The sequence below is a fragment of the Aplysia californica genome, unplaced genomic scaffold (genome assembly GCF_000002075.1).
Source record: "Aplysia californica isolate F4 #8 unplaced genomic scaffold, AplCal3.0 scaffold00079, whole genome shotgun sequence".
Lineage (NCBI taxonomy): Eukaryota > Metazoa > Mollusca > Gastropoda > Aplysiida > Aplysiidae > Aplysia > Aplysia californica.
In genome coordinates, this window is record NW_004797349.1 from 1,744,423 (window position 1) to 1,771,303 (window position 26,881).

A 26,881-nucleotide genomic window follows, 5' to 3' on the forward strand; every position below is an offset into this window, starting at 1 on the left:
TTAAAACTTCAATGACTGACAAGATTTTCAAATTGTAATTTTTGTTGCAATGTCAGAACAGGATACGCACATTTTGAAAATACACTAGTTTAAAAGGAGAAAAAATGAGTTTAAAAAAAATTACTTTTGACAAAATACACTCTGCAAAACGCGTCTACACATTTACACTCCACAAATACTAAGAGGAAGTAAAACAAAACAATCAAGTGGCTTTGGAAATCTTATTCTCTAGACAATTCCATGTTAGTATGGAAAAACATTTGCTTGCCATTGAAACAGTTTTAAAAAGTATGGTAGAAAACCTGGAAAGAGATGTCCAAAAGACTCAATGGTGCGAAAAGGGCAGGACCCTTTCAATACTGGGTAAAAATGCATGGTAGAATGTATGAACAGAATGATTTAAATTTAAATAATTTTATTTTAAGTCCCAAAGCACACCAAATCACAGATTACAGTGAGAAACCTGTGCCATGGAGAGGTCATTAATGCAACAGGGTCATTAATTGTTCTGCACCCGACTTTAGAGCTTTCTGTTCCCGAGTATCTATCCAGTTTTTAGTTGATTTCCTCACTTGCAGGAAAAACAAAATGAATAAAAGAAAAACTTGTTAACGGTCTTGACTTCATGGAATGTTAGATGTTGAGTGGCTGTTCCATTTTGCAGCACAATGAGGTAATTCAAAATCCAAAATGGTTTGTCACAGCTGTTTTTGGTTCGCCGATAGAATTTGAATGCTTTTCAGTGTGTGTCCCTTTTTTTCTATTCTTTTTTTTTTCTCAAATAGGTTAAGTATTGTATATTAAAGCTCACAAACTGACAGGATTTTCTCTTGTGGTACCTACTTGTTGGAAAACAGGTTGATCAGAGAAGGCACAAGTACAAATCATGCTTATATCTGGACAATGTATACAAAATATATGTGTATAATGTAACCAGGGATGGGCATACTTCTCAAAACAACTGACTAGAACATACCAGAAATGAAACACTATGTACTAAGATTCCGGAAAACCATAGAACAAGAACTGTTTTTATATATGTGGTTAGTGATGGGGGAACCAGTGCTACTTTACCACTATCTGCTTATTATCTTTCAACTTTGTACTGCGTCTCTTGAAAAACATGACATGGAAATGTAATTCCTATATTTTACTAGCTACTGCAACTATCGTAACAAAGATGAGAGAATTCAGTTGATTTCCTCGAGTTTCACTCTATAAATGCCTTTAAGTGCAACATCTGCCTACTCTACATTTTGTCCATCTTCACTCTGGACCTCAGCCCATGTTATTTCAGAAGTAGTAACATGTCGGGCAATTTCTCAGGATGACAACAAAAACACTATGATCATAATATAAAAAAGGAAGCAACATTGACAAAGCCTGTGTTACTTGCAAAAAAATATTTTATAGGCTAAATCTTATACACCAGATTAGTCAAGCAGAGAAAGCAAAGACCCCCACCTTCGACCCTGGCAATATAGCAGTGAAAAACAAAAGTAACCTTTTTTTGTCAACAGCAGTACTTCACCATGGGTAAGTCTAAGAAAATAAAAAAGACTGAAATTTGCCTGTTACAACATAACCCACACCTACAACGGTGTAGATGGCTTGTTACAGGATCCCCTCCCCCCAAATTCTGCACACTTTAATGGGGCCTGGTTACCCCCCTCCCCCCCCTCAAAGACTATTCTGACTCCTGGTTGGCGACCTCTTTGCAGCTGTTGTTACATAATGAATGACTCGAGACAGAAAAGAACAATATGAGTGAGCTGGAACTGGACCACTGATGAAGTTTACAAATCTTGGTAAGGGGGGTGTACCCGTAGTGCACAATAGAGTGTCATGCATAAAACTCCCATCCCCAGCTCAAAACCACAAACTCATGCATAACAACAGTTTTTTTGTTGCTGCTATATTTAGGAGGGCTGGTTGAATTAGATACATACGCTACCCTCACAAAAAGACAAAAAAAGAAAATGACTGATTTTGTACCTTTCTATTGGGAGAAATACCAGCCTCATTAAAACAATTCTTTGGGCAGGACAGTATCTTGATCAGAAACCCATAAGATAAAACTGCTGTGTCAGTTGTATGTTTTCACCTAACTTTCAAAATTCATTTGGAACAATCAGATTTTCCATGAGCACTCATAATCAGAGTAACCTCACGACTAAAAAGGAACTTAAGGATTTTAATACTATCAAATAAAAAAAAATTCAGTCTCTACTTAGAGAATGCCCATCCCTGTTCTATGATCCAATAATATTACCTGGAAATCTTGAACTTGGTCTTGAACATCAACAAAATTGAGAAAGTAGAAAAGCCGACAGTCCACTTATGGTCAACAGTACAGTATGACGGGTCCAAATTAATGAAACGGCCAAGTATCTTTGGTACTACATCTGATCCAGCGATTCTACAAACAACACTGTCCACGGTCTGACGGGTGTGAAATAACGTTAAAAAGATATTCGTATGATTGATCAGACCTAAGCACATTGCAAGTCTTATGCAAGAACTTTACAGACCTTGCAAGTCTTGAGTCAAAGCAAAACGCACACACACACATACAAAAAAAACCTTTCTTCCTCTCTAAAACTAGAGCCAATTGACATTAATGAACGAATAATTAATAGGCAAGACATGAAATTGGGGAAGACTTTAACACAGGATAATACAATGGACACAAGCAGAGGTTGACTACAGTGGTAAGCAAGAATACTTTGAGACGCTACTAGGATTAAAGGAATGTGATGGGAGTAACTTCTACAAGTAAACTAAGAATCACTATAAATTACAACGAATAGCTGTTGTACAATAATTCACTGCTACCCACAATGGGCAAACTAGGTTTAGACAAAAATACGCAACTGACAGTAAGCTGTAACCTCGCTTTCATTTCTCTCATGATGAGTGTCAGACATCAGAATTTATTTATCCTTAAACTAAACAAAAACAACATGAACAGATGGAGGTGGCTATGTGCACGGCCATTGTTGGCGAAGAATAAGAATAAGAAGGGGATAATCAAAGAAATTTAAGTGGCATTAGCAGAAAATTTTAGCCCCTAGAATATATCTTAAAAGTAGAATCATGTTTTCAACGATACTTGGCGTGAAATATTACGACCAGCCATCTACACAAATTTTTTTTATGACAATCATAACAAAACCCTTCCACCACCATTCTTAGAATGAATTTAGACAGCAATACCTCCAAATCAATACAACAAGAAATAAAAAAGACTATAAAGAATTTAACATTAGCAATACTGCTGCTGACATTTCTGAAAAGCCATACTTATTGAAGCACCTGTTCCCAGATACATAACAATCTGCATATTTATGTATCATCCACACTAGTCTCTACTTCTAAATTTAGTTAAAATTCAAATAATAAAATGATGAAATAATTCCAAAACGTCATGTTTAATATTAATAGTTTGATAAAAATTAACTTACAAGGAAGAAAAATTTTTAATTCTATTCCGTACCTAGCACTTGAAAAACAGTGAAAAAGAGAATAAATGTGTACAGATGCAATGCAAACAACTCGCGAAAAGTTTCGAATGAGGAATGAAATTCTTTAACACTTTGCCGCCTCATCTTGCCGATTGGCGATGTTTAGCACCCAGTTTCTTTGGATTCCCCCCCCAAATATGATGGCAAAGTGTTAAGACATTTAAAATGCGAGGTGCAATAACATAATTGTTTGTGAACTTATAAAGGACGGAAAATCAATTTGATAAAATATCAGAAATAAAGAAATTGTTGAAAAGTATAACAAAACACATTGCCCACAAAACCATAGGTTTATAATAATTAAAGAAGCAATGACAATGAAAAATTAAATTTGATCCAAATTGCTTTAAAACAACCTCCACATTTCCTTATTGCTGTAAAATTTCAGATCCCTATGTGTCGTTATATTTTACATATATACCAACTTAACTTCCCCACCCATCCAGCATTCAGCTAGCTTGCTGGCAATATGAATGACTGCCTAAAACTAAATAGGTCCAGCATCAGTTTTTCTACACCATTTTCTTAAGCAGTAGAGGTGCTGATCATGGACTTTTAAGATGTCATATCTTCTGCAACAGGTAGATTAAATTCAACAAATTTCTGCCTTTTATGTTAAAAATTTGATCAAAGAAATTTGTCGTAATGTTTGAACCTGCCAAACAAGCCTGCCCCCACCATCAGTTGCACAATTAAATTTCCAAGCAAATGTTAGTCTGAAAGGTACAAAGAGACCAAATTTTTATAGCTAAACTAGATTCTGCACTTAAAGTCACATCAAGATGCTAATTAAGTTTAATTCATACAAAGTAGTCTCCACCTATGATCCCTGTGCTCGGGAGCAAGGAAAAGGTGGGATCTTAGCCTACAGTAAGCCATGTTGTTAAGGCCAACTACAGGTAAAATGGTCTCCCTTCACTCTAAACTGAACTGACGTGACCCCTGGATGGGATTATGACATATGGCAAGCAAAAAGTGGTCAACCTTGATGGCCAATCACAGTGGCACGAGGCATACAATTTTCACTTATACTATTATGTCTCAAAAGCTATGCTAGTTGCCCCTCTTTACCTACAAAATTTTTTTAGCTTTCCATCTCTGACCGAGTTTCCCTGCCTTTGTCGTTGCGCACAATTACGTTGTGACCACACCAATTGTAAGTCCTACACACCTAGCGTTTGATGTAAACTTAGGCAAAAAGCTCAGACGCAAGAGCTATGTTTCAAGGAAAAAATAACATTCATTGGCGAGTCCACACCATGGTGTGATCCCGCCTGGGGCAAACATTGTACCGTTTCTTTGAGTTTTACAATGCACATGTGATCACATTCAATAGTGGCTGATCTGTGACGCGATGGGCATTTTATAACCCTATTCGTATGCCCTGGGGTCATTTTGTACCTCTGGGGTTGTATTCTTCACATTTTAAAATACTTCTAGAGTGATGATCTCTTTGAAACTTTCAGTATTTCTGAAAAAATCATTTTGACAGACTGCAAAGCGTACAGATTGGATTAACGAGTAAATTTCCTCTTTAGAAATGGTGGCACATAGTTCCCCACGTCGTATGGACACGATAGTAAAACAAGACGTACGGATAGGGTTAATAATGTGGCGTCAGTGGCCTAGTGGTTAGGCTCTAAAACTCGCAACCGTAAGGTCGTGGGTTCGAATCCCGTCAGGGACCCGACGTGTCCTTGGGAAAGGCACTTTACACGAATTTTCCTAACTTCACCCAGGTGGGAATGGGTACCCGGCTATAGACAGCGAAAGATCTTGTCAGTTTGTTAGTGTTTGAGCGCTTAATCAGCTGCTTGCACTGTATGCTTCACGGGAAGCTGAGAATGTTTCGGAGTGTTCTATGGTCTGCTGGGGTAATAATATAGTGTAAAGCGCATAGAGCCTGCTGTTGAGCGGGGATATGCGCTATACAAATGCTATTTATTATTATTATTACTTTGATCTCAACTTTTCATTCTTGGTTGATTGGCTGTGCAAGCCCGAGGTTTTGTTCTGTAAATTATGATCTGAATGCGGGATCTCGAATGTAGACCTTTTGAGTGAATGAGAGCAGGATCTTACGAGTGACTTTTGTGAAGTAAAAATTCTGTTTTCTACACTTTGCCATCACATTTTGGGGAAAATCCAAAGAAACTAGGCGGTAAACATCGCCGATCAGCGAGATGAGGCGGTTAAGTGTTAAAACAGTGGGATCTAAATTAAATGAACCAGGATCTTAAGCGGTGAGACCTTAAGCAGAGACTACTGTGCTACAATTCAAGCAGAGACTACTGTGCTACAATTCATAAATGACTTTTGAACAGTTTTCCATTAAAATACATGACGAATTGTTCCACTTTTGGCGATATTTTCTTGTATACAAGTCTCCCAAAATTTTGCAACACAAAACCGTGACAACATTTTTTATCAATGGATTTAAAAAATTTGAAAATACTGTTCTTTCATTTAAGATGTTATACAGCAATTTCAATTAACATTTCATTTTATATTGTCATAACTAAGGAACGTTCTTCCTTGAATGAAAGGCAAAAATTCATTGGTTTATATTCCAAAACTGTTAACCCATGATTTACAGTCATTGTAGAAGTAAACAATCCGCAGTCAGTCGAATTCGTTTCGTTTCAGTATTCAACCAATAATAGCCTTGAAATGCCTTTATTAGTACAAGTTTTGAGTACCTAGCACACCTCTGTAATCGGTCCAAATATAGATCATGACGTATTTCAGCCATCTATTTTTGTCGTCTTCCAGGGCTTCCCTCGCCAGTTGACTAGATCTCACCGTGGCGGGCCCGCTTTGCCGTTAAGGGCGCAATGGGCTACGCCACTCGGTTTCATTGCCGACTGCATGGGCTGTGTGAGCGCTCGCGCACGCGCTTGTGTGTGTTTGTGTACAACTTTGAGGAGAAGGTAAATTTATGGAATGAGAATTTCTGAGATTGTTCTCATAACAGAACACAAATTAAGACAAAAGAAACAAACATGGCGAGATCTAGTCAACAGTTACTGGCGAGGGAAACCCCGGAAGACAACAAAAGTAGATGGCGCAAATATATCATCTCTATATTTGGGCCAATCACAGAGGTGTCCTAGGTGCTCACTGTTGCTTCATACGCTTTGTATACCTGTACCAGTAAAGTCAAATTTGATCCCTGATTCTTAAAGTAAAATCCATCCTTCACACATGAGATGACAACCCCAAATGGAGGGCTTAAGCACACCTTTACCATTTGTTAAAACTTTAGACATGTCAATGAAGCGCAAGTTAGTTTTTGTTAGACACTGATGTCTTGGAGTTAATTTATACTTGTCAACTTCCTGAAATTAACTCTAGAATCTAGATCTAGATCTAGAACTAAATAGGCCGTAACACCTTTTGCATCAATTTTTACTTGGAACTAGATTTAAATCTGTTGCTGGAAATGACGGCATGGCCACTAGGCCTCGATATAATTCTTTGGAAGGACGGTAAGATTGTACTTTACCGGACCACCGGTCGGAACTACTTTCGCTGTGGCGCCCCTGGTGCCTAGTGGCCCGCTGTTCTTCGTTTCCGAGCTCCCCTACTCACTCTCCTACTCAGTTTTCTACGTCCTCACTCTTCAACTGCCAGCAACCGACTGCCGTCTCTTACCGGGTTTTTCAGTCATCACGACCGTGCCACTGTGCCCTTTGACCCATGACCCTGACACCTTGAGGCTAATTGGTCAATCTAATCACGTGGTCCACTATTCTTATTTGCTCGCGACTCTGCTGGCTTGGCCTAGGCCCTAGGCCTACTCCTGGTCCGGCAAAGTACAATGGAGGGCTAGAGATGGGCACGAGAGCTCATTTGCATAATTGCAACCCCATTGGCCCTGCTCGCGACTTATCATGCTATTGTTTATATGTGTGTGTGTGAGTGTCTTTAAATTATTGTTGCCAGGGGGGCTAGCCCCCCTGAACCCCCCCCCCCCCCCACTGATATGTAAACACGACTGTCCGCTCATGTTATTGTTTCGCATTTTTGTGTGTTTTCTTTATTAGTTTCCAGGGGGGCAAGCCCCCCTGAACCCCCCCCCCCACCCCACTGTTGGTATGATACACGGTGGTCCACCAAAGTTAAATCCCCTGCCCACTCTCAACCACCTCCACCTCTCGCTCACCTCGCCTCGCCGCTGACTTCGCTGTGCGTGCACGAAGTCGCCCGCTGAACTACCTTTTGTCCGCACACAGAGTACTATGAGTGCGTAGTTAGGCTAGGCGTGCGTAGTAATCACGGGCCGAGACGGGTGGTCCGGTAAAGTACAATCCAGCCGGAAGGACTTCCGTAACGAGCAACCACCCCATCAAACACAATAAAGAAGAGACCTAACTCTACCCCTAAATTTTGCGGCGCTTTTTCGGTAGTTCCCACCCCCCTTATTTGATAGAGCCTGACCTACATCTAGATCTAGATTTCTAGATCTAGATCTCTATATACGTTTGATTCGCGGCAAGCTAAGATGTCAAACCTAACAACTGCAAAACATTAAAGTGTGGTTACAAAATTCAGGGGGGCATGCCCCCCTGAAACCCCCCACTTTGTTTTTATTAGGTCAGGTGGGCAAGCCCCCCTGAAACCCCCCTACTCTTGGGGCCAAAACCGGCGAATAACAAATGCGGGGTGGGAACTACCGAAAAAGCGCCAATTTTGCTCTGTCTCACAGTGGTCGCTCGTTAAGGAAATCCTCCTAATTCTTTACATCCATGCAAGCTGACTGACAGGAAATGAGGAAGGTGTTGGCTAGCCTACTTGAGAACTTGTCTTCAACATCAGGCTGGTCAATTCATGACCAAGGTATTTTGAATGGTGATGTTTCAATCGGGAGGACTTCCGTAACGAGCGACCACTATGAGACAGAGCAGAATTGAGGGCTTGAGGTAGGGGTAGGGGTAAGGGTAGGGTTAAGGGTAGGGGTAGGGTTAGGTCTAGGCCTCTTCTTTATTGTGTTTGATGGAGTGGTCGCTCGTTACGGAAGTCCTTCCTTTCAATCATTGGTAAATCATATCTTCACAAAAACCAACACTTATTTTATACCAACTTGTCCTTAGTCTACCCTGATGGGCCTGCTTAGCTACTAGATCTAGATCTAGATCTAGATCTAATCTAGAGTCTAGATTATTAGATCTTGATACCAGCCGTTGACAATCTAGAGATTCTAGGTTCTAGATTAGATCTAGGTCTAGAGTCTAGAATCTAGTAGCAGAGAGAAGGCCTTTCTTCTTCCTGCCTCCAGTTTTCTTGGTCTTAGTTTACACGTAGACTCAACAAGGCCTACAAATGCAGTAATAATCAGGACATGCTATAACTGTTGTACCAATCATTAGAACTAATATATTCAAATTCCATGGTCAATAATCATTTCAAACAGAATAAAATGTAAACTTGTAAAGTAGGCCTAAAAAAACTGTGGATCCGGTTCTTTCGTACGTTATCGATAAAAGGTTGCCACTGTCACAGTTAATCATAATTTATGTCGTATTGGTTGGCGGATAGAGAAATACGTAAAATATTCTGGCTACCCTAGAACATTGACACAGTAATTACTCATTACAGAATGTCTAACAATGAAAGTTGGCTCACGTATTTCGTTTACACAAATCGACAACAGGCAAGATGTTTTTGAATACTGAAAATAAAACACCAAGTCATTATACGCAGCAACTGCCACTGGCCAAATTTCCTGCAGACTACAAAGGGGCGTGTTCAAACTCCAAACTCTAATAAACTAATTATGAGGCCAATCATGAAAACAACATCACAAAACACACACCACAATGTCTGCACACTGTTGTAAAGCTTTGGTGAAAGAGGTATGACCCTAACAACGAGCTGCAAGCCGTATATAACTAATTCTTGTAGAGCGATATTTACCTGACCAAAACAATATGGCGGACGTGGCGATTATTTCGTTGCACATGCCACGTCAATGACGCGCATTTGGGATAGCAGCATTGAGATTAGAAGGACCCCGATCATGTGACTGTGGACAAAATGGCGTAGTCCATGCTCTTTGCGCATAGCCTGACCAAAATAATTATAACTTCACTGTCTTCACTGTCCAATGGTTTAAAGAATTCACGCTACAGCACAGAATGTGATTATAAGTAAGAAATTTTCCGCAACAGGCATTCTGTACGGTTATGCTCTTAGATTCAGAATATTTATTATAGCTTAGGCCTGAGTAGGGCCTAGACTCTAGATCTAGATCTTTATCTCTAGATCTAGATCTAGATCTAGATATAGATTTAGATCTAGATTCTCTTTCTAACTTCTAGATGTAGAATCTAGATTTAGATCTCTAGATTGTAGATCTAGATCTACATCTACATCTACATCTACATCTAGAATCTGGAGATGATCCGAGATTGGGAAATTTTTACTTTTACACCCACACACAGATAGGCCTTCACTGATATGAAGGCTAAACTGCCATAATTTTTGCTGCAGAACACAAGTATGGCCACTAAAACCCTTGCAAATCAATTGTTTTCTCATGTAAATATCAATCCTAATTGCCAAAACATCAAATCATTGTGAAATCCCCCCCTGAAACCCCCCAGTTTCTTTTTAGGTCAGGGGGGCATGCCCCCCTGAAACCCCCCATGTTGTTAAAAGCAGAGCTGGTTGTAACGGAGTACTTGTACACGTTACAATTTTCGGTACTTTTACTGTACTCCGGTACATTTTGAGAACCAGTACTTTTACTGTACTCCGATACTTTTTATAGAAGTACTTTTGAGTATTTTTAAAGTACATTTTGAGTACTTTTGAAGCTTAATGAAAGAGTAAGTGCCGGCATTTCTGATCATAATTTACGGAACAAACACCCGGGCGGGCACAGCCAATCAACCAATTAGAGTTAAAAGTTGAGATCAAAGAACTGCCCGTCGCGTCAAAGATCAGCCACTCTCGTGAATGTGATCACAAGCGTTGTAAAACTCCATGAAACAGTACAATGATCCCCAGACGGGGATGCGTTTCTTTTCCCCAAACATCACACTCGCATCTGCTCGCCACATCACTCGCTGGGTGGGTAGGGCCTACAAGTTCGCTCCATGTAGGATCACATCGAACTGTGAACTCTTCTCTGACCATTGAAGTTGAAGGAAGTTTTTCTCTATTCCCGACTTTGCGAGACAACCTGAATTTTAATTGGTGTGGTCACAACGTAACGTAATGGTACGTAACGACAAAGGCAGGGGGAACTCAATCAGAGATGGAAGGCTACAATTTTTGGACAGGTAAAGGGGAGGGGCAACTGGATAAATGTAGATATAAAGATCTCGAGATGGTATATTATGCTAATGAGTGTACGGTATAATATTAAGGCATGCCTCATGCTACCATGTTACTGTGATTGGTCATCAAGGTTGACCACTCTTTGCTCGCCATATGTCATAAACCCACCCAGGGGTCACGTCAGTTCATGGTTCACTGTAGATTCTTCCTTAGTTCGTCGGCTAAGATCCCGCATTTCCCTTGCTCCCAAGCGCTGGGATCTTAGGTGGAGACTATTGTAGTAGAGCATTTTTGGTTACACTACACTTACTAGACTCTAGGAAATTACATGTAGGCCTCTATTTTGGTTTGCCGTGGGCGCCGTGCACTACACAGTGTGACCAAAATCTGTCTTACCACTATTATAATCTAAATTGAGACTCAATCATGTATATCAATCTAACAATTTTTAGGCTACCTAAATTTCTTTTTAACTTTTTTTGTGGTTTGTGCTTAAGGCTACCTTGATTCCTTGAGGATTTGTTAATGAAGAATTCAATGCACGTTTCCATTTTAAAAAATATTTTTTTGCTGGCCATTTTCATCAATTTTATATTTTCTTAAGAGCAACTTTGTCTCTACATTTTCCAATTTGGATACTTTTCCTACTTTCCGACCTCTAGGACTCACTTACATTTGATCATATTGACTAGCTCAAACAAGTTCTATTCATGATATCACTTACTCACTAGTTGCGTCTGTTTGCTGGAGTTTTTTATTCAATTTCATGGACCATTTCCACCTACGTTCAGTGCGTATATTCAAATGCTTTGTATACTGTTTACATTATTAGTAATAAATGGCTTAATTTGTCAAATATACACTAGGTATGTTCTTATTCAATATGATGTTTTGCATTAGCACTGAAGTGTTTCATCATATTAGCAGAAAGTACTCAAAATGTACTCATAAGTAATTTTTTAAAAAGTACTTGTACTCAAGTACATTTTACAGGAAAGTACTTTTACTGCACTTAAGTACATATTTTAGATTGTACTAAAATTTGTACTTAAGTACCTTTTTAAAAGTACTTTAACAGCTCTGGTTAAAAGTAAGTCAAATATATTATTACTACGCCACTGGTCCTAGTTCTGTTTTCAAACATGAATAACTCAGTTACTATTGATTTGCGGCCAAAATGAAGGCCATATTCGTGTTCAGCATGCAAAATACTACTAGAAAAAAAGTATATCAAACCTGTACATGAGACGGGTGTATAAGTAAAAAAATACCCCGAGATCTAATCTACTCTGTCTTCTTTTTCTTCTCAGTTTACGTAGTGTACAGCATCAAAATCAATCTGGGCGGAAGAAGGGTGCTGCACAATCACAGACAACCGAACCAAACCGAACAGTTCTGCAAGTTTCAAAGTAAATAATCCGAGTCGGCAGGGTACAGTTGTGCGATCGTGTTGCCACCATGACTGACAAAGTGGGAATCCCTCAATGACGTCAAACAAGATAGCTATTACTATAAATTTAATATCAGCCAATGACGTTTAGTTGTCGTTCTCTAGCTATCCGCTTGTAATACAATAGGCATAACTACAAAAAGTACATTGAACATTGCCAATCATGACATTGCAATTCATGCACAGATCTCTGTAATACAAGACCAACTTTCAAAGTCTAGTGATCTAGTCTTACCATAACGGTTCTGGACATTCGACTGCTCATAAACAAAAAAGGAACTGAGACTACTGAGTTTTTGAGTAAGGTAAATTCACCCATCCCTATAAATTCAGCAATCCTTTTCCCCTCAATCCAAACGTATGTTATCGAAGTGACTACAGTGGAATCCTGTTATAACGAGAGGGAGGGAACCGGTGCCAAATGTCCGTTATAGCTGGATTCTCGTTATAAGGGATCCAGTAGTAAATTCAAGGGAAATAGTAAAGTAGGCCTATTCTATGAGTCTGTTTTTCGGTTTATTTCTTTTTGCAATCTCCCCTGATGATGAGTTGGTTCAACATGACCTGTAAGACTTACTTGATCAAAAGTAGAATCAGGTTTCTTTCTCTAGCGCTAGCGATGTTGACAGCTCGGTGTAGACGATCAGAAAGAAAGTTCTCTAGGATAACTCGCCCGTTGTGTTGTCCCCTACCCCACCACGCCCTGTGGTGCGTTCCGTCTGCTTGTGCACTATGGGAACATGCCACACCCCGCCCACGTCACACATTCGCTCCGTCCATCACAGTACAGCACTATGACTTCTCCATCCATGCATCGGAGAAGTGGGAGGCATGGTAGGCCTAGATAATCTAGACTAGGCTGGCCTATCACACAATGCATTCTGCCTGTCTGTGCATGCCACACTCTCCCCACTCATTCAGTCTGGCCTTCATTGTTGGCACACATGGGCTCTCCCATTCTTTGTTTCACAGGGATAACCAAGAAGTTTCTCAACTGGAGAGGTTTTACATGATGAATAAATGGCCTATGCGCTGTGCACAGCAGCAGCTATATTCCGCTATAACCGACTCGCAAGTTTATCTGCTTGCATTATAGCAGTATTTTATTTACAAAGATAAATAAGGGAAAAAAGGGGGTTTTAGAAAATTGTCTTTAAAACAGACTTCTCGTTATTTCAGGACTCTTTATAAGTGGATTCCACTGTATCAGACTCGAGTCGGATTATAAAGAAAAATTGTATTCAGACTGACTCGAGTCCAGCAAAACGTCACTTTCGACTTCTGGCTTTCTGTTACGTAAAGTCCCCAGATGACAGTTATATTATGTACCCTCACTAACACTCAGTTACTAGATATAGATATAGCATCTCTAAACTGGCCCTCTCTGCATCATTAGGCCTAGTATCACCTAATACTAGTAGTACTAGGCCTAGTATTATAGGCCTTCAGAACAACCAAGTAAGTTAACCTTGACAGGGGCGAAGTTAAATATGTCGACCAATGAGAACGCGCGTAACCGATCACGCACTCTCGGCTTGCTGGGGGAAGAGGTCTTGGGAAGTGGTCACGATTGCCGTTTTTGTGTTGTGTCCTTTTTAAAAAAAAATTAATTAATTACAGAAAAGTATAACACATAAACAAAATGAAATTTTACATAGGGCCTATGTGGAAAAACAAATGGGGAAGAAAGTAATGATGATGCTGTTGTGGTGGTGGAAGTAATCATGATGCTGTTGACTGTTAGCGGTGCCTTGGGCAATTTACCGTGTATGTTGATCCTGAGTTGTCGGTTATCATGTACGTAGACACTGCCATTGGTCAATGAATGAGAGTGCAGTCTTTTGACTTTTGACACAGTTGCATTCTCCTAGTAGGGAATTCTAGTTCTAATTCTGGTTTTACGTAAAATCCCACGACGACATTTATATTGTAACCTCCTTACACTCACATAACTGGCTAAGTTAGACGCAGAGTCCAAATATATAAAACATTTTTTTCGAACTGAGTCCGAATAGATAAAAAATCTAATCGGACTCAAGTGCTATTGGACTCTAGTCCGAATAGAGGTGGCCATATCTTATATCTACTCTTTCATTTCAATCCTAAATCCGGGGTCCAAAAGTTGATTTAGTTTATTTTACAGTCATGCAGATCTTCCCAAAGTCTCTTTGTAGTTTGAGACATTAAATTAAAACAAACTTTGAGTCCTTCAACTTCTTGTTCAAATGACAGAAAGCACATGGATTCAGCCTTATGTAATAAACTGAAAGGCAAAAAGAGTTTGATGTAGGTGCTGTAAATGAGCAAGCTGTTGACCAGTTCATACAAGATCAATTCTCTTCCTTGCTTCACTAGCTGGTTACTAATCCAGAGACTGTCCAGAGTAGAGAAACAAACAGCGGTGTCGAAATTGCAGTATTCTTTTACTTTCTCTCCTGTATCAGACTTAGCTATACCAGTTGTCTATTTTCTACTCATGGTCTCTTTTAAGCACAAGGGGGCTATCCCGAAAAACACTGTTTTGATCATGTCGAAGGTAAAATTTTTACCCCTTTTTAGTTTCTTTAAAAGACAAGGAGAGCTTTCTCTATAACCAACACCAATGAAACCAAACTTCTCCTATAGGTAGGGCAATGCTCACTTTTGGTGCAGGTCAAGATTTCTGGAAACCCCCGGATTCTGGGTTAGCCCTCTTGCCCTTAAAAGTGACTATATATATTGATGTGCTGAACACGAATAGCAACTTCATTTGTGTCGCAAATAAATATTTAAAAAGATATTTGATGTTTTTAAATTGAGCTATATCACAATAAGTCCAACTGCGTAGTAATTTGCGCACTTTGGACCCCCCGCAGTTAGGTTTAAAATTTCTTGAAAATAATTGATTTGCGAGTTTTAGTGGCTATATAGGCCTACATGTGTGATCTGCAGCAAACAGTACTGCAAGTTGACCCCCAAAGCAGTGCAATCCGTGTGCGGGAGTGAAAGTAAAAATTTACAGAAATTGCTTGGTTTCGGACAAACCTCATTCCCACTGATTATTTACTTTTACTTTAAGAGATCCACATTGCTAGAAATCTTGTTTTGGGTCACTATAGTATAATTGGTTGAAATGGGAGTCCAGGAGGGTCTGATTAATTTAAAGTGCTTAAGAGTCAGAAGAATCTCTTTTCTTCACCCTAGTGCTCACCTAAGAGATCCTTTCTAAGAAGTCCTTGATGTAAATCTAACAGTCAGCTCAAGGGACAAGGGAACTGAGGTGCACAGGTCCTGTAAATTTAGGGAACCGGGGCTGCGGAGGTGAAGTTGAAGAACAGTATATGGGAACTTTCTTTCAATATGAACTGAGATTAAACACACTTGTGACTGTCCTATACAGATGCTGGATGATGCCAAAAAATTTCACAAACTTTTCTTTAAGACCTTGGTACAAGAAATCTTGGAAATCACTAAATCAGTGATTTCGTTACACGGTCATCTCGTCACACCCCTTATGTCTGACGAAATGACTTCACCTATCTCTTCAAAATTGTTATGCTAGTAGAGTTTTGGAGGATCAGCGCAGCAGTCTTTATTCTAAATCACCAAGTCAAGTTCAAGCACGTAATTGTTGGGGCATGCCCTCTTGTTTTTAAGTAACTTAAGCTTTTATTAAAGCTTTTTTATTTTTAAAGTCAATAATTATTAATATACTCGTAAATTAAATCTTCATCTGAACTGTTCCATAGTTGAGCAATATTTTAAATAAGGTTAAAAACAATGTCTGGTACCCGGAAATGACTGGTGGTACCTGAAATCTTTTATATGTGTCCTGGTAGTTGAATTTTTAAAAAGTATATGTAAAGCCTCAAGGGACTACCATTACACGTAATCGAAGTTGTCCAAGACGACCACCAATTGTAGAGGAGAAAAGTGGACATCTCAGTTCTTAAACCAATCTGGTTCTCTTGGACAGTTTCATTATAGTAATAGTTTAATAATGATAGTTCATCCATCAATGTCTGAAGATAACCAATACATCTGCAGAAGAGAATATTTTTTTTAGCGAACTTGAAGAATTAAAGGTTAGGATAACTTGTGGCTTTTACTAGGGCCTATGAGACCAATTCTATCCGAGAAGAGTTTGCCTCATTTTGAGCATTCAAAAGCTCCACTTCTATTTGTGGAATCATGCATGCAGCTTGCGAGCTTCTCTCTTGGTTTCAGCATTGCAATATAATAGAAAAGCGCAAAGGAGAATTGATAAGTGGTCATGTGCACAGGTGATTGTCTTTGACAGATGGTCATAAGAATAGGTTCGACTATGTCAGTGGCTTTTTTTGTTGAGTTTTTAAGTTTTAAGTGTTTTTGTTAAATACCATACACAAATTATATTCTCACTTCATTGTATAAAAATTAATATAATAACAAATATGCATTTAGAAAGTGTATACTTTATTTTTCAGGACTTGCAGTTTGTCAAATGGTACTCAGGCGGAACCTGTTGATGCAGGGATGAAAGCAAATTGATATTATTTGACTTTTGCTTCACATCATTCAAAATGGAGAGCAAAGATTTTGTGACAAGTTTTCATGCTAAACTGCATCAGTTGTGGGCTGATAGTGAACTGTGTGATGTTCAGTTATGTGTGGAGGAGATGGTCATACCTGCCCACAGAATTATTCTGGCTGCTCTAAGTCCATATTTCAAGGCCATGTTTTGTTCTCATTTGAATGAAAGACAAGAGTTTCAAATAAGAATTCAAGGTCTCAATGCTCAGGCTGTGAAAGCTGTCGTTCAGTTTGCCTATACAGCTGACCTTTGCCTAAGTGAAGAGACTGTGCAATCAGTAATGCAAACAGCCTCAATGATGCAAATTTCAGCGATTGAAAAATTGTGTTGTACTTTTTTATTAGAGCATATGTATCCTGAAAACTGTTTAGGCATCAGGGATTTTGCTCATGTTATGGGCTGTTTTGAGCTTAAAGAGGCTGCAGACAAGTACTGTGAAGACCACTTCTTTGATGTTTCTCAAAGTGAAGAGTTTTTCCAGCTGAATGTTGATGAGGTATGTTACATAAACTGATGCTGCTGTCTCACTAATATAATCGTAAGTGTGATGTATGAACAAGTATTGCATGATAACCTCCTATTTTAATTTTTAAAGTACATGTTTTTCAAAGCAAGGGTATGCAGTTAGGCATATGGGAACACTTTTATGAGTTGGGAAAGAGAGGGGGGGGGGAGCTCTCCGTGTTTGTCTGTGAGTAGCTGAATGGATCTGTTGCTTTCTAAAAAGTACCTTTTCTAGTATGACAAGATGTTATCTAATGTTGTCTCATTTATTTCATTTTTAATTCATTCTTATTTTTCCTTATATTCACTTATTGTACCATGTATTAATTTTACAAAAGTGTATGTCTGAAAAATATTTTTAATCACTAGTCTGCTTTATGGCTTTTTGTAGCTTTTACCTGAAAATAAAAGCAGTTTATTCTTTTATTCCTGAAATGGGAAAGTTAATCGGTATAGGGTCTGTGGGTAGGTTTTTGGTGTGTTATGTTTTAAGGGAAACTGAAAATTTACATTTTTGGTCTTTTTTTCTGTAAAAGGTCATTGGACTTATATCTCGAGATGGCCTGAGAGTTGCCAAAGAAGAAGAGGTTAGTATGAAGTGATGTGTGCAGTCATAACAGTTTTTAAAGAATAGAGTATAGAGATTCAAGCTATACTAGTTAATGTTAGACAAGTAGCTAATCCAGGCACTAACACTTTTAGCACTTGTAAGTCACACACAACACATAATTGACCCAGATGCTCTTCCCACTGTGTTAAAAGCTAGTGACTATCTGTCTTGTATCTTTTTCCGTTTATGAAAATGTTTTAGCTGTAAGAGTGTGGATCTTTTAATCTCTTTTTCTCAAAACTATGCATCATGGAGTTAGATCACTGTCATTCTACTGGGGTGATGTAATTACAGTCAAACCTCATTGTACCACTTACTCTGCTTATGGCCCGGATTTGCCAATACGCGAAAAGAATCCCCTATTTGCGCCTTTACATTGTCACTCGCCAACTGTCTCAGTTGTACGATCCTTATTAAACTTCTGTAAATACCTCGTTGTACCGCCAACGAACTAGCTGCCAGAAGTATACAGTACACACTAGACTACACATGGCGCATGGCACATCCACTCGGTGGTTTGCTTGACAATCTTTCACCCACGTCTCTACGAGCCAGGCCAAGGTTTTGAACAAACGCTTTTCACCGATTGGCTTCCTCCCTGCATATCCCCCCCTCCCCCCCCACCCTTGTCTTGTAGATTTCAAACAATATAGGATAGATCCACAGTGATGGAGTGTGTTGCTAGCGAACACAATACGTGTAATGTAGAGGTGTAAAATTAAAATAAAACAAAACTTTGTAATTCAGCATCAAATTTCGCTCCCCACGTGAATTTGACTAAAGTTGGTGCGCTGATTATGAAAATCGTATTATTTTTAGGCCTTGGTGGTCAATATTATATTTCAAAAATTAAAATTGCAATTACATTTTTAAGTCGCTTGGAGAAACTCTAATGGAACGCCACCATCAATCTGTATTGCTGTTTCGAATACGTATATATCTTTATATAACTGTAAAGCTCTTGTGATAAATTCCTGCATGTGGTCGAATGATGCATCTGATGTGATATATATATATGTGAAGCGTGCTGACAAAATGAGTTACTTCTTGCAATCCACAAACGGAAATATTGGCCAAAAGTCCACTCTATAGGGTCCGATTAGTAGATTTTCTATTGATGCCACATTCTTTTTGTATAACGTACCTTTTATTATTCCATACTTATAAACTGTAAAAACTTCACCTAATTGCGTGATGTATCTATTTCCATAAGGCTTGGATCCGAGAAGTAACTCATTTTGTCAGCACGCTTCACATATGTATTTTCAGCTTTACTTTTCATATTGAATTTTAATGAGAGTTTTTATGATAATGTACAGCCAAGAAAAATTTCCCTCTAACTTGGAAATTAAGTCTTATTTTATCTTATCTTACATGTATGATTTTCATATATATGGACAGTGTTTTTCTGTTTGTTTCAGCATTCTCTTCCTGACTTCTTTTTTTAAAAACTTTTAAAATTTAGGTTTGATGCTCTGCCTTCAAAATGGCTTGCTTGTGTCAATATGGAATTGAATTGATTGAAAGACAAAATATTAGTTGGTACCGCAGCAGTTGTTGGTGTGGTTTATAGTTTACTATTTTATTACATTTTGGGAAAAGTGTTTTGAAGAAATTCTATATTTTTAACTTACGTAAAGAACATTTAAGTGCAGTGATTTCTATTTATACCCACTTACGCAAGATTTTTCACATATCAGAATCTCTCTTGAAGGTGAGGGTACTTGTTCATGAAATGAATCTGTTTCACTCAGGTGTACGCTGCTGTAATGAGATGGGTGGAGTTTGATCCGGAGAGAAGCAAGCAAGACATTGTTCGCATCATGGAGCATGTCCGATTGCCACTAGTACAGTGGGATTTTCTGACTAAGAAGATTAGCAGAGATGAACTGTTTGTGTCAAATGAGGAGTGTCGCAATTATCTCCAGGTATTATATATAGGGAGGATAACACAATGCGGAATATAAATTCTACTGAATCATTATGAATTTTTAAAGAATGTATAGATTATTTGTTATAATGGAAATGGGAGAGTTTGTTTTAAGGGCAGTGATAATGTTTGATGAATTAATGGGTAGTTCGGATAGGAATCAGGATAGTTTAGATGATGATTAATGGAGGTGGGTTTTATAAATTGAAAAAAAAAATTGTTTGAATAAGATTTTTTTTTCAAAGTAATGATTTTTATCATGTGAACATTTTTATGGCCTCAACAGAAAGGGAATGTTTATCATTTGGTATTGTACTATCTTTGGTTTAACTTTTAAAGCTGTGGAGGTACAACATTTTTAGAACATTAAAAAAATCATGAGAAACATCTTTAAAAATCAGTCATGTAGTGTCAAGGCTACTGTCTGTATGCCCAGTTTATCAGTAGCTCTGGCTGTTTAAAGTTGTTTGATTAAACCTGTCAAAGATATTTCTATTGTTTGCCTTGTTTGGAAATGGTGTCATTACTGCAGTATTTATCACTTACAGTTACCATTTCAGAGCAAGTATTCCATTAGACATGTTTTTATGATTACGAAATCAGAACATGGTGATACTGAATAAAAACTGACTTGGGTTCTTTTTGAGGTCTGTAGTTGTGGGGAGGGGTTATAACTGATTTTGCTACTTAAGGTTTGACCATATTTGAGAAAATATTCCATGCTTCTTTTTAATAGTGTAAGTCATAAATATATACAGGAGTCCTGGAGTTGGAAAATGTGGGGTAGTATTGTATTTCTGACAATGGTTTGAAAAATGTTCTGGCATTTTCTACCCTTTCCTTAGCAAGCAAGAGCATTCCAAGCCAGTTCCTACCATCCAGACTTGATAAATTTTGCTTTCAACGAAGCTGTTCCAAGATCTCACCCTCGTGCATTTTTCTCTGCAGCAGACAGATTATATTCCATAGGTATGTCAATATACTTTAACAAAGCACGTATTTAGGAGCTTTTAAAAAATTTACAAACCTTTGATTTCAGTTTGTTTATTCGTCAGATAGGTTAACTTCATTTCAGTTTACAAGATCTTTGAAAAAATCAAGCTTACTGTAGTTCTTATCTGAAAGTTCATTGGGTAGAGTAATATTCTTTACAGTCATCAAACAGACACAATAGTAGTAATTAAGTCAGGAACTAGGAAATTACAGATGAGAAATAAAACGTTTTTTCTGCATTATGGACTAAAATGATTAAGTTGCACTGTACTACATCAAATATTTTGTAATGGTGAGTTTTCAGGGGGGGGGGGGGGGCAACTGTCCCTTTTTTGTCGTACCCTACTAGTAACAAATATGTCATTGTGTGGATATATTTTCAGGACTCTTGATCCATTGATGAAATTTGCCGTTGTACAGTGCTTGCAGAAGAATACTATGTGATAACTGTCAAAGCTCAACAACCCTTGACTCTAAACATATATTCATAATTCATGAGCACCAAACCCTTCATAAAGTCAATCTATGATTTTCACAGGTGGGGAATCCTCTAGTCGAGAGATCCTTTCATCATTTGAGAGTTTCAGTCCGTACACGAACGAGGCTAAAGAGCTGCCACCCCTTCCAGAGGCAAAAAGGAGCTTGGGAGTAGCGATTCTTGATAAAATCATCTATGCATTCGGAGGTGCTTCCGGATTCCAGGGATCCCGAACTGTGCATGCATTTGACATTGATAAACAGGAGTGGCAGGTCAAAAGTCCGATGTGTGAGGTTCGGAGCAGTCTTGTGGCTGCTGTGGCCTGTGGAAACATTCTTGCTCTGGGCGGACATGGCGAAAATTCTGTCTTGACTTCAGCTGAAAAATACAATGTTGAATTTAACTCCTGGACTTTTATACCAGGTAAGCCATGATTGGTCTCTCTTGTCTGGTTTTCAGAATCCAAGTTTTCAGCAATAGAATGTGATTGAAAAATTAACAATTATTCTCATGTTTTGTCTACATATTTTCTGTTTATCTCTCTTATATTCTGAATCCTGGTTATTTGAAGACTTCACTTAGGTTTTACTCTTTTACTACAGAGTATAGCTTCTCTTTAAAATAGAGATAGTCTGAGGTGCTGGTCAGGAGGAGAACATATCAATTTTATATAGTTAACTGTAGCCATCAGAGAGAATAGAATGTTTAACTATATTTTGAAACTTCCCTTGCAGTTTCGGGGCTCAAAGAAATCCGAAAGACCCTCTATGGAAAAGTTTAAGTCTATGAAAGTCAATATAGGTTACCGACCCATGGTTTTCATTCAGGTTTTGATTGGATATGAATGTAATACTGTTCCATTTCCTTCATGCAAGTGTAAAATGCCATTCAGCGCTCTATGTAGCGTGCTGCTGCTGTGGCAGAATATTGGATTTTTCAGTGCAATGTGCGTTGTGTTGTAGGAAAAGAGTTAATTAGATTTAGAACAAAAGGGATAAATTCCTAGCTTTGTGATTGTATGATTTTTATTCCTTGCAATTTTAATTCAATATTTGTTTTTGTTTGCTTTTTTTATATGTGTAGGCTATTTGGTTGTTCAAGTAATATTATATACCTAAATATTGAGGCATCACATTGAATGCTTCAGTGGTTGAGTGATTTGTGAAATCAGACAAAAAAACAACTTCGAGCCATGTTGGTGACTCAGCTTTAGATTGGTTGGGTGAGTTTGGAGGGGTCCCCCTTGAGTAAGACACAAGAACCATCTGATCCAAAGCAGAATATTTCACACACAAAATCTGGGAATGATGCGTTTGTAAAGTTGTAGCATGGCTTGTTGTAACTTGTAATTTATTTTAATTACATCCAACAACCTTTATCTCTAGGATACATTTTCCGAATGGGATTAAATCTTTTCAAGTGAGGGACGTTTATGCTTTTAAATTTGTCCCTGGTGAATTTTTTTTCAAGGATATGAATTCTTTGTGGCATGATATGTGTAAATGAAAAGGTGATGTGGGGGGGAATTTTGTATTTTTTGTTTTATAAGTAAAGTTTTAGGCAGCCAGTACGTGGACAAATTAATTGTCTTTGATGTTGGGGGGTTTTTTTGCATGAACTACTCAGTTTGATTTTTTTTCTTGTTTTTTTCCTCAGAATTGCTAGAGCCGAGAAGCATGGCAGCAGTAGTTGTGATTGAGTCTAGTCTTTATTTATGTGGCGGATACAATGGCCTTGAAGATCTTCGCTCATGTCATGTGCTGGATACAAAGGTAAAACGTTTGAGCTTATTTTTGTTTTGTTTTGTATAATTCTGGTGGAAATTGTGGGAGTTGCAATTTGATTCCCACAACCCATTTTAAGAAGTTTACTTTCAAGCAGCATGCTTTTACAGCTGTGGGTATATTTCATCTTGAATGCCTTTTGAGTCTTCTTTTTTTTCTTCATCATTGTCATTCTTTTCTTTACACTGTTGCTGTTTGTACAGGGGATTGTCTCCTACAGGTTGCCGTTAGAGCAGGTTTGACTGTATAAGCTAAAATTTGTTGTTGAAACAGTCTGAAAAGATACATTTTGTGCTATTGTTATTTTCTTTATTTAAGATAGGAGTCCAGTCTGTCCAAGATGATCAACCATTGTCTAGGAGGAAAGTGGTCTTCTTAGACAGGTGATTGTCTTGGTTAGTGTCAGTGCAATATATTATACAGAACCCAAGACTGGAAGTGGGAAGTGGTCGTTTGTTCAGGTGTTTGTCTTGTACAGGTAGTTATTAACTCACTTGAGCCTATTTCCGTGTATTTAAGGGAGGCCCCGCCGGCCTGGTGGCCTAATCCTGTGTATATATGGGATGCGCTTTATTGATCGATATCTCCGGTGTTTTTCGGTTATAAGCAATAGGAAGTGGCGAGCCAACAGTTGACTGACTTGTTTTGTTTCGTTAAAAATTTGGTAAAGTTATGTGCGATACTTTTTGAGCTGTAATAGACTAAGTCAGTCACCCCTTCATTGCGATAGATGATTTTATTATAAATTGGGCGCGAAATAAAATTGCGTAGCCCCCAAACATTGCCATTTCAAAATATTGATAAAATAAAAACTTTTCTGACAAATTAGATGCAGTTTTCTTTTTCTTTGAGATCATTTCTTTCTTTCTCATTATGCCTTTAAAAAAATTATGATAGCTTTAACAGTTGTTTTTTTGGTGGTTTATGCTTCAATATACACCAAAAGTGTCAGGTTGTAATGGTTGTTAGGTGAAAAATAGCTCAGGCTCATGTAAGTTAAAGTAGGTTCAAGTATACTTGGTTTGTAACGTTCTGTTTTATTTGGATTCACAGATCTGGCAGTGGTCAGTGTGTCCCAGTATGAATGAAAGAAGGTCAATGCACGGTGCTGCAGTTTTGGATGGGAACATTTATGTTGCAGGAGGGCTGGGTCATAATACTTGGTAAGTGAGATATATCTTCTATTTTATGTTGTAGTAAGGTTTTACTGCACTCGCTACTGCATAAGGCCATATGAGCACCAAGAGGTGGATGTCAATGGAGAGGTCCAAACGGGGAATCAAGCTTACTCTGCTCACTTCTCTAGCCTCAAGAGCACAGTCTGCTTAGTTTATCAAGGCACCCCGTAAATAACAGTTCACAAGAGAGTGACAAACATACAAAAGAAGTAGAGGAAAAATGACGATAGTAAGAATGAGGAAAGAAGACTTTTCTGCCACAGTTTCTTGGAATTGATGAAATAATTACTTTTCTACTTTGCTTTTGAGCTGTTGGTCTGTTCTCATAGGTATTTTTTCCCCCCGCTCTTATCATTTCTTCGATAATTGAATGGATGGGGAGGTTTGTTTATTTTTATTGTGTAACTGTTTACTTAATACTTATTTGCATAAAGTGTTCACAAGCAGAGTTTTTCAAGACTGCAGTAGACAAGTTATATGGTTCTCCCCATATCAGTGTTGCGTGGGTTATTGATCTGATCAGATATCAAAATTTTGATGGGAGTTCCAATGTAATGGAGGTATGTGCATCATCAGAATTTAAGGTTTCAGCTTAACAGTTTTAAAAAGTCTGTATGATGATGCAACTGGTCCTCCCTACATATCACAAATTTTTTGTTATACCATCATTATCATCTTTATCATTTTTGTGAGAAAGGGCCCACAGTTTTGTTGGTGGAATCAGATCTTTGATAGAAGCAGGCAACGTCTGTTACAGGATGTATTGGTCTCTCGTATTGCAGTTTGAGTAGTGCTGAAGTCTTCCATGTAAGCACACAGCAATGGACGGTCGTCCAGGCGTTGCCGGGAGCCCGACGGGGGTTCGGTCTGACCGTCATTGGGGATACTCTGTATGCAGCGGGTGGTCATGATGGGACATCTGTTCAAGGATCCATCTTGAAATACAACAAAAGCACAGGAGATTGGGCGAGTATTGGTCATCTTATCACAAAGAGAGGGCGATTTGGTTTGTTGTGAGAGTTTTGTTTTGTTTGTGACTGAAACTGACAAGGTCCAATTTGAAGTCTTGAACAGTTTTTTTTGTGTTTAAGTTACAGGGTTTTTCTGGAGAGAAAGATAAGTTTTGATTTTGGTTCCGATTAACATGGTGGAATGTGACAGACAATAATGCATTTTTAGATGCCGATCTAACCTCACTAGTCGTCATATGTTTTTAATATATATGTCTTGTGTATGTCTCATTCAGACTATCCCTAAAACAATGTAAGTTTATTTTTCTACAGTCAAGCGTGCATATAGCGAACACACATTGAGAAAAGATTTCCAGGTCCTGATTTTTTTTTATTCATGTATATTCTTTGTATTTAAAACATGTACATTGTACATGACAAAAAGATTTCCACGCACCCCGTCCCCTGATTTCTCTATGTGCGTTGTGCATGTTAGACTGTTTATTGAAACCTTGCTGAAATAATTTGTCACATGGCATTTTTTCTGTCCATTATGCTACCTATAACTATTGTTTTGAACGAATCAAATATGTTTGACTTGCATACAATTTTTTGCTAATCAAAATTATTCTTTATTTACTACTGATTGTTACAGTTTATGTAGTTTTGGGCATTTTGTCTGCTTTTAATACTTTGCATAATTGGTGTTGAAGTATTTTTAAATTGCTGAAACTGGTGATTAAACTGCTGTCAAAATTGTTTGAAAAATCAAATTCTATTTATTTATTTACATGCACATGTGGTGTATTTATAATATTAATCAGCATAAAGTATGACTCGTTTGTGTGTATGTGAAAGATCGAGAGTTGTATTTTGGGGACATAGCATGGAAAATGATATGTTCATGTTATCAAGGGAAATGTGTACTTTACAACTGCAGACCTTGTAACCGGTTTTTGTCGTTATTTTTCTTCCTTTTTTTATGTTGAATCCACAAACTACAATGAAGTGCCTTTTTGGTTGGAATAACCAACCTTTTCAAGCAACTTTGTACTTGTTGAAGGAGAGGGAAATTACTTGCGCTTCTGTCTCTTATACTTATAGAGATATAGTGGCATGACATATTAAAATGCTTCCAGGTGGTGCCATCAACAGTCTGTTTATGTTTGATTTAGAGATCGTGCTTAAATTCTGACTGCTGTGATTTGTAATGCCTTAAAGTCTTTTTATTGAGTACCGGTTTTTGAATCTTAGAGAATGAATTTATTTGCCCTGGTGCTGCAATCCTGATATGATACATTGACTTTCAAAATTTTGTATTTTTTATTTTAGTTTTTATTTAGAAGATTGTTTACTACTGCATGTAAACATTTTTTGTGTGTTTTTGTTGTTGTTGTGGTGGTGATTGTTTTAAGTCTACAGAGTGCTTGATAAGTTTATGAGATCTTTTTAATCATTATACCTCAGTGCATTTTAAAATGAAATATGATGTGGGCTACCTTATTTTTGCCTGCAGAAATCTCATCTTAGGGTCATCTCTCACTTAGTATTACAATGCAATAAAACTGGCATATAATTATGGCTGGAAAAAAGTTAAAACTGTCTGTGTTTTCTTTAAGAAATCATTTTCACCAGATTTCCTTG

The 26,881-nt window shown here is 38.1% G+C and overlaps 1 protein-coding gene across 2 annotated transcripts; it reads left to right on the top strand.

The window, feature by feature from the left end:
* The first annotated feature begins 9,542 nt into the window (after positions 1-9,542).
* LOC101856875 (kelch-like protein 18) lies at positions 9,543-26,836 on the top strand. 2 transcript variants are annotated; one of them, XM_005094321.3, is made up of 9 exons: positions 9,543-9,673; positions 16,704-17,306; positions 17,851-17,901; positions 19,679-19,852; positions 20,700-20,823; positions 21,386-21,748; positions 22,982-23,097; positions 24,163-24,272; positions 25,070-26,836. In XM_005094321.3, exons 2-9 carry the CDS (start codon positions 16,800-16,802, stop codon positions 25,302-25,304), a joined length of 1,680 nt encoding a protein of 559 aa, XP_005094378.1. In that variant the 5' UTR covers positions 9,543-9,673; positions 16,704-16,799; the 3' UTR covers positions 25,305-26,836. The 2 variants fall into 2 exon arrangements, with proteins under 2 accessions (XP_005094378.1, XP_035824643.1); XM_035968750.1 differs by lacking the exon at positions 9,543-9,673 and adding an exon at positions 12,125-12,217.
* Positions 26,837-26,881: the final 45 nt, after the last annotated feature.

Bases quoted from the DNA above. Each gene is read 5' to 3' on its own strand.
- LOC101856875 (XM_005094321.3), top strand. From the start codon at position 16,800: ATGGAGAGCAAAGATTTTGTGACAAGTTTTCATGCTAAACTGCATCAG. The intron at 17,307-17,850 runs GTATGTTACATA...TTTCTGTAAAAG, and splicing joins TCCAGCTGAATGTTGATGAG to GTCATTGGACTTATATCTCG. The intron at 20,824-21,385 runs GTATGTCAATAT...TGATTTTCACAG, and splicing joins AGACAGATTATATTCCATAG to GTGGGGAATCCTCTAGTCGA.